Source organism: Buceros rhinoceros, unplaced genomic scaffold (assembly GCF_000710305.1).
Source record: "Buceros rhinoceros silvestris isolate BGI_N320 unplaced genomic scaffold, ASM71030v1 scaffold98, whole genome shotgun sequence".
Classification (NCBI taxonomy): domain Eukaryota; kingdom Metazoa; phylum Chordata; class Aves; order Bucerotiformes; family Bucerotidae; genus Buceros; species Buceros rhinoceros.
Window position 1 is genome coordinate 55,258 of NW_010428360.1, and position 8,677 is coordinate 63,934.

General features: G+C 39.3%; 1 protein-coding gene across 2 annotated transcripts in view; it reads left to right on the forward strand.

Moving 5' to 3' along the window:
* The first annotated feature begins 224 nt into the window (after positions 1-224).
* The window catches only part of TBC1D4 (TBC1 domain family, member 4), a 48,693-nt gene continuing 40,240 nt past the window's right edge, over positions 225-8,677 (forward strand). The window contains exons 1-2 of one of the 2 annotated variants that reach the window (XM_010142217.1): positions 225-260; positions 6,889-7,491. In XM_010142217.1, the coding sequence (XP_010140519.1) occupies positions 225-260; positions 6,889-7,491 (639 nt within the window). Of the gene's footprint in view, positions 261-6,888; positions 7,492-8,677 lie in introns of those variants that run through there. The other variant, XM_010142218.1, reaches the window with a different exon arrangement.

Sequence of the window (8,677 nt, forward strand, 5' to 3'; positions counted from 1 at the left end):
CATGGGTGCTTCCAGCCGGAAGTCAGGAAATACTTGGCTTTTGAAGCATAACGCTTGCTGTGTGAAGCTCTGGCCGTGCTATGATATCACGAACCGACTCTGAGGAAATGCCGCGACTGCACTGCCAGCACTTTGTGAGAGGAGGATCTTTCTGCACCTGCGTATCCCAGGAATCTGTTCCTGAATCCTTGTGTTCATGACACTGAATTTCAATTTTTTTGGATATGCCTGCGTTTCTGAACTGGAGCCAACACCAGAAGGTACTGACTGCTCCTAACGTGCATGCATGAAGTTCCTTCATCTCACGTCTTTTTGTATGATGAAAGGGATCTGACACTGCATCTCCCATGGTGGTGCAGTGAGGCGGACTGAGCTTCTTCCTTGCTTTGGAAATAATCACCTTGCTGTCATTAAGTAGCCAGGTTTGTTAGGTGTTTTTGTTAGGTTAGTACTTCACAGTCATGCTAATGTTTATAAGCCTTATGGTATGAAGTGGGGCTTTGCTTTGTTAATAAATTCCAGACTGTAATTTTCCATGTGGAAGCTTGAAAGAAACTAACAAGGGTTGCAGCTTCTTTACATGGTGATATTCTGTCTGACTGTGGAAATAACGTTATACAGGAAGTGAGTTTTTTTCCTCTTTGCAATATCCATAGAGTTCAAGTTCTAAGTTTGGGTTAAAATTGAAAGTACTGCTTAGTGATTACTACGGGATGCATTTGAATGTTATCCCTCCAGCAAAAAAGGGAGCTCCACCTTCGTTTGCTGGATGCTGTTGTGAATTCAGAGGAAGTGTATACATTCTGGGGTTTTTTTTAATGCTTCAACTTCCGTCACTGTTACTCCAGAAAGTGTGCAGTATCACCATGGAGATACTCTGCCTATTCTAGAGTTGTGACAAACTGTTCTAGTGTTACCCTAGAGCACGCATGATTTAGTAGGCTTGATAGCCTCTCTGTTTTGCAATGTCAAGGTATTGGTGGTAAACACCTCATAACTGAAGTTCTCTTTGGGGGTTTTAAGGCAGCGTCGATAGAGTTGGAATTAATTTTAACAGAAAGGTAGTTGCGTGACATGAGAAGTTCTGCGAAGAAAGTTGTAATTTGGCATTATTTTCCTGTACTTTTCTCTGTGGCTTTAATCCTCGCTTTGGTTTTGATTAAGTCAGGTGAAAGACCTTGCCTTAGTTACCTCAGTTAAACTGATGTTTCTAACATGAAAATATGTTTCTGCATTGAACCCAGTGAAGTGTCTTGATGTATAGTAGAATAGTTCTTGGCAGTGCTATTCACGTGCACTTTGAACAGTGTACTACTTCTGCACAAAGAAGATATTTGCTCTCCGTTACGTGTTGATCCTGTCGTGAGTCTAGTCACAAGAGGTGGAACTAGCTGGAGCCCATGAACTACTGATTCCAGCTCTGCAGATCTAGGGCATTAATATATGTGTCTTCTAGTCAGGGCTAAATGCTGCAGCCTTATTCTACACTAGCTGGCCAAATGGATGATGTCGTACAGTAGCTCATAAGGTCTACAACCAAGGTCACGGGGGAGATGGGGTAAAGGGGGTGTGAGGTGCAAATGAAATAGACGGGGGACGATTTGTCTAAAATTGATGCTGTCATTAGTTTCAGCTTAGGAAGACTCCGCCATCTGTAGTTAACAGACTTTGTAACAGTAGAACCTCTATCATGCTTCTTGCATTGTATATTCAGAGCTGAATCTTGCTGTAGGTGATACAGAACTTGATCAGTGCCATCTGTTTTCATTTAAGTACAATTTTACTTCTTGAATTGCCATGTACTGATTAAGATCTAATTGGGTAAAGAGTGATTCATACAACCTTGGGGTACTTGAGCACAAGTAACAAATTTAATTTGGATTGCCACGTGTGGGGTATTTTTTTTTCCCCCTCTTTAATTAGACTTATTAGGTTGATCATGTTTCCCTGAAGTTAAATATTTCATTATGGAGCTCTCCTTACTTGTCTTTTAACTCACAGTCTTATTTATTTGGTGTTAGGGGGTTTTCTGTGTTGATGGTTTGGTTGGTTTTGGTTTTTTTTTTATCTCCCCCCAACCAACTTTTGGAGTATTCCTCATGCTAAGGAGACAAACTAATATTCCAGGTCTGTTCTTGTACTTACGGTATCCAATGTCCATCCTTGTCCTCTTGGCCTCTTTCATTTATGAGAGTTTTGGTACAGGCCCTGAAGAAGGATCTCTGCTATTCTGAGGTCTCTTGGCTCTAATTGTACGTTTAGGTGTTACTGTGAGGACTGTTTCAGGGTCTTAAAGTTCATGTGCCACTCTTGTCTCCTGTCAGGCATGAACAGCTCTTGACATCCTGGAGGGGAAGAAAGTTCATCTGAAGCTCTCACATCCATTTTGTTTGGTATCAATTAATTAATACCTGATGGAGTTCAGAGTGCCTGTAGCTGTTTAAGCATGAGGTCACTGTTGTGTTAGAGAAAGCTCTGAGTGCTGTTGCAACGTGTTTGAGTAAGTGTGGTGTTTAGTCCCTTCATCTAGATGATATACCATATCTAGGTAGCTCTTCAGGAAGCTTATGAGGATTTTTGTTTGTTTTTCTGACAACTTTTCAGGTTTTTTGCCTGGTTATGTATGTGCCCCTGGGTTTTAGCTCTTAAGGACCTTGCAGCTTCTGTTTTGGGAGCTCATCCTCTTCTCTTAAGCATTTAAAGTGAGAAGTTAATACTTTTTTTTTTTTTTTACATTCTGTGGTCAATTAATAAAATATATTGGACAATTAACATTTAGAATGTCAGTTTAAGATGCTTATAATGTTAAATTGTATAGACTAGGAGTATGTCTATCTCTAACAGGCTTGTATTGTCCTCTCACTATACTTTTTATTTGTTTATTTTATAACTGCCTTGTTCTGCTTCATTTAATAGTCTGCTGCTCTTCAGCAGTTTAGGGAAACATCATGAATGCATGGCCTGCATTAAGCTTCTGCTTTCTCCTTGAGAACTGCTGTCCCAGCATGGCACCATCAGCTCCTACTTTTCTGCCTGAGAAGCTCTCTGCAACTCTCTTTAGGAGGTGGTCATCTTCTCCTTTTCTGCCCAACAATATTTAGAAAAAGGTGACAGGCCCCTAGACCATGAGACCTTGAAGAGGGAAAGCATGGGAGAATTAAGTCGTAGTGTATTGTCCGAGCACTAGCACCACTGGGTTTGTCTAGGCTGGAAGTGTGCACCTTTCACCCTGCAAATACACTGCCTTATCCCCCATCTACTCCAGTCTCCATCTTTGACATCAGTATCTTCAAGGCTTTAAGAAAAAATCTGTGAGTAATAAATAGATTAATTGCTTAAATATTTTTATCTCCTTTATATACAGGTGAATGCTGAAAAATTATGCGATAAGTAGTATCAGTCCAGAAAGATCTGCAGCGGCCTTGTGGGTTTCCGGAATTTCTCCCCTTTGTCGTCTTAATTACAAGAGATTGCTGAAGGGAAATACTAGAAAACTTGGAAACTAGAATATTTGGAAACACATTAAGTTTTGAATATTTCAGAGTCTGTCATCTTAATATTGCTAAACTGATTTCTAAAAGTAGTTAAGCAATTTCATCCTGTTAATTCAGTGTTTTGAAGTCTTCATTCTGCTTACTATCTTGTCTATCTTCGCCCTGAATTTCAACATTGACAGGTAATACACTAATATCCAAAAAAGTTACACAACTTTAATGATGATGCTTTTGTGACTAGGGCCTCTTGATGTACAGAGGAGCAGAATGTCAAAACCCAATGATATATGCCAAAGAAATGTGTAAAAAGCCACAGCTGGATAGTTCCTGTGCTTGATGATTGTGTAACTTTTCCTTTATCTTGCATTTCAGAAAAATATAAATGCAAACTCTTGTGTAGACTCCACTTGATCTCAGTTTTGACTTTGGTCAAAACATTAAATGAAAATATTCTAATCTGATCAGGTGTGTCTCAGGTGGCAGTGGCACTTGATTCTTCTTAAGGTAGTATCACTATGGAATTAAAAGAGGTTCAGGACTAACTACAAGCTGGCACACTGTCATTGGTATACAACTATTGCTGTACACTAAAGACCAATAAAATCCATATGTATGCCTTAATTGCCTAGCAGTTGGTAGTATCTGTCTTGCATCTTGTACTTGAAACTGTTTTTCACACCATACAATCTAGAGAATCCATGAAACAACCAACAAGTATTTGGAACTGGTTCTGGACTTTTCTTATCCATTATCTTTCTTAATATTTCTTATCCACTGTCATATCCTGTATTACATTGTTTTCCTCTTCATCGCTGCATAAGAACAGTATTCGTAACTATGGAAATTAAATGGGTCTCAATTTTTCACCTTGATTATCACTTCAATTCTGTGGATAGGTAGAAAAATGGGGGGAAAAAATAATACTGATGAGGGTGCACTCTAAAAAATAACAGCCTATAAAAAGTTATCTGAACAAAGCAAGAGGTAAGGATTGGTTGAGCGGTATGAGCTGAAACCTCTGCTATAATGCTAGAATCCCTTTATGCTGAAATTAAAATATTGTATCAATTTACCTGGTAGGTAGAAGCAAAAGCTATAACAGGGAGCAGGGATTGTGAAATAGTGATCGTAACTTAAATACTAGTGTCTGAAGAGTATGCAGTATCTGGAATGAAAAATAAGTGATAAGTAGCACGATGGTAGGGGCTTTTTTGTTTGTTCGGGGCTTTTTTAGATACAATTGCAGTGACTTAAAACTGCGTGTGTGGTTGTGGGCGAGATCTCTGAGAGGGAAGGGAATGGATGGGGAATCCTATTGTGGAAGACTTGGTTGTGTCTTATCCCAAGACTGCTTGGACATTTGCTGACCGGGGAGGGCGGGGATAGGGTGTGTTAGGAGATTATTGGGTATTATTAGAAAGACTTAAGAATTTCTTCTCCAGTCTTTTTTCTTGGAGGTGATGAACAACTGGCTGAACCCAGTTATTGGAGTGAAAGTGGTGGTACACTTTTTAAAATAGTTTATTCTAGTTGATTGCCTATAGAATTTATGCATTTTGAATTGAGTTATCATCTGTTACTATACTTTGAATAGACGTATGAGTTAATTGTCCCACAACAGGTTCTGGATTCTAAAAAGGGAAGTGTTAATTAAAAGATAGTAGCTTGTGAATTTTGCTAAAATGGAGAGCTAAGGGATTTAAACTCTAGAGCTTCTTTAAGCACAGACCATAGAAATAATAAGAGGAGTGATCAGAGGAAAAAGAGCTGCATCTTGGAATATGAACCAGCACGTATAAAATGAGAATTGCCTATCTCCAGCTGAGCTGGCATGGCTGGGAGGAAGCACGCCTTGGGCGATGGTGAAGCGGCCTGGTAGTGAGAACGGGTGAAGAATGAATACGCTTTAGTATTGTGTCATTTCAATACTAGCTTTTAGCCACACTGAAACCTGAGATGATGATGACATCTATAGGGATGAAAGCCAAACAGTCAGTAGATCTTAGGGTAATTGAACTTCATGTCGCAATAAGTGAACTGGAAGCAGATTTGAGTTGAATACCCAGTGGATGAGACGTGTGTAATGGGAGGTGGGGATTAAGATGAAGTAATTTTCCACTGTGGCTGGCAAAAGTATTGGCAAACAAGATTACTGCCTCATTAGCAAGTTTCAACTGGTATCATGTGGCTGAAAGAAAGAGATACTGTAAATCCTGGATTATTTACTAAGGTGTGACTTCAGAGTTATCTTTTTTAATGAAAAAATACTTTGGAAGAAATTATCAAATATAGATATGGTGGGAAGCTGTATGGAGTGTAAAAGCTGTTGATTGATTGCATTGGATTCTCTTGTGAAGAAAATCAGATAGATAATCTCTTTTGATCACATTATCACTAGTAACTTCCCTAATGCATGTAACATGATGCCGTTCATTATCCTTTCAGAGAAGATGAGACCTGGTGAAAACGATGTTCAGTTAAGCAGAAGTACTGTCAAAAGAGCAACTAGGATCACTCTGATCTGCTGTCAGTAGAGTTGGACAAGTCCTTGTTTTCTTTAGTGAAGGCAAAATGAAAAAGGAGTTTGTAGATTAAGTATGTTGATCCCGAAAGCAGACATCCTCCTAAGGTGATTGGGGTAAAATGGAGGAAGAGCCAGGTGGCCTTAAAAGACTGAGTGATACAGGACTGAAATCAAGAGTTTCTACACTAGTTGTGCAGTTTGGCCTTACAGGGTAGAAAACTGTAGGTAAGAATGACAGAGAAGAGAAATTTGGGTGTGTTTCTTAATTGCATGATGACTGAGTAGGGAAGTGTGACCTTAAAGTAAGCTATGGCATAGGATGGATGGGGTGACATTTTTGTTGTAGGTAATAAACAAGAGCTAATGCAATTATATGTGGTGCTTTGGTAAAATTTGTATGCTCGCTTCCTGTATTCCACAACTGTTAGTTGAAACTGGTGGGGATTGCTGGTCTCTCTTTCACAAAACTGTTTGCACAACTGTCCTAAGAATGGAATGTCTGGCTCTGCAAAAAAAAACCCCAAAGCAACAGTGATGACTTTATGCAGAAGACATCAGGAAGAGGTGCTGATTTGTGAAGAGGGCTATGGAAAGAAGGTGGCAGTTTCAGTTGAAAAAAAGAAAAAGTGAACATTTTTCAGGAGACCTTCTGGTAATTTAAAACCTTGTGTATTTGCTTTGCTTCCATTGCATAAATTGTCTATACAGAACTTAGAATTTACCATTTTTATATTGTCAGCCAAGAAGCTAGTTGGCACTCTACTGAAGAAATAACTTGTGTAAATACTTACGTTAACAAATGTTTGGCACATCACCGTCTGTGCTATCTCATTTGTGGCTACTAAACAGATCTTTCACACTATCCCTTAGGTTCCTGATGTCATCAGCAGCATAAGACAGGTCTCCAAAGCAGCACTGAAAGAAGATGCCAAACCGGGTAAAGATAGTGAAGATGCCTTCTACGACTCTCAAAAATTTGAGGTCTTATACTGTGGAAAGGTGACGGTGGCTCACAAGAAAGCTCCTTCCACACTAATTGATGATTGCATTGAGAAATTCAGCCTTCATGAGCGCCAGCGCCTGAAACTATTAAACGAGCAGCGGAATAATGAGTCAAGTTTGGACTTACCCCTATGTGAAGGAAATGTGCCAGCTTCTCCATCAGATAGCCCATTTGAGGAGCTGGACAGCCCAAATAACACTGCAGGGCATGCTGTGATGTTTACAGTCGGCAGCCAGACCAACTTGACCAACCTGGCCAGCACTCGTGGCTCCTTTCCAGAGCGAATTTTAGAGGACTCTGGCTTTGATGAGCAGCAAGAGTTTCGCTCCCGCTGCAGCAGCGTCACTGCAGTTATGCAAAGAAGGGTTCATGACACAAACCTGAAAACACAGCCACGCAGAAGACATGCAAGTGCACCCAGTCATGTTCAGCCCTCTGATTCTGAGAAGAACAGGACAATGTTGTTCCAGGTGTGTACTAGGATGAGAAATTTCATGTTGGTTTTGCACCATATCTTCTCCTGTGCGGTTTGAAGCCAAGTCAAGTTTTGAAAGATAAGTAATATGGACCCAGTATGGTTTCGTGACTTGTTGTAAACATTTATGTATATGTTTGTAAATGTTTGGAACACAAGTAGTTGAACTTTCTGAAGGAAGTCAATGCAACTCATGAGCTTGGATAAATTTTAAGAAAAAGGAATTACTTAAGGAGTATTTACTTGCAGGAGCAGAGTTTCTAGGGAAACAATTATTTTACATGCAGTTCCAGTTTGTCTGTGTTGGTGACATCTAGGACCTAGCTGAAAAAAGTGAGTATTCTTTCAAAAAGAGAATTGATGAAGACTTCCATGTGGACAAATCCTCTTTTCTGTTCGATTAAAAAGTAGCTACCAACTTCACATAAGACTTTCACAGCCTTATGTTTAAGATGGCCCTTTTATGATAATTTGTTTTAATGTTCAGTTTGTCGTTCCCAGATGAGTACTCAAACTTTCTCTATTGCCTCCTGTGCATTTAACATCTTTGGAGCTTGTATTGAGGAAACAAAAGGACTCTTAAAGGAGGTGACCCATAAAAGGAAAGAACTTTGTACCTTAAAATAACAGGGAGCCAAATGTCTGGGTTTTGTCTTTTCATTTGCTTTGAAGATCATTCTTGCCTTTTATTCTCTTGGGGAAATGCTAACTGAAGTGAGAATGCATTGCCCTTTAGAAAGCCACAGTTATCACTAGTCATGAAAAGGATTTAGCTGAAAAATTCCCTGAAGTCTATGGAATAAGTTCCATAAGCTTGAGAAGCAGTTTGGAAAAGTTGAAAGCTTGCTGTAGAACCTACTCTTTCTCATCCCGAATTATTACAAAACCAAAAAGTATCACCTTAAGATCAACATATTTTCGTAGCTCATCTATGGTATAGTTAGAAAAAAATCTTCAAATTCTGTTTTTTATTGCGGCTTTTAATTAAGTCACATTGATTACTCAGGGTTTCAGTATTGTCTGTCAAACATGATCTTTGAACCAAAATAACTCAAAAATAAAAAAAAAGGGAGGGGGGTTTGAATAAAGCTGTCCTCAAGTCTTTTTCCTATTTAGCTGAGTGTATTGTTCTTGCTGAAATATTCTTACTCAACATAGGCTGAATTATAGCACCCTTGTTC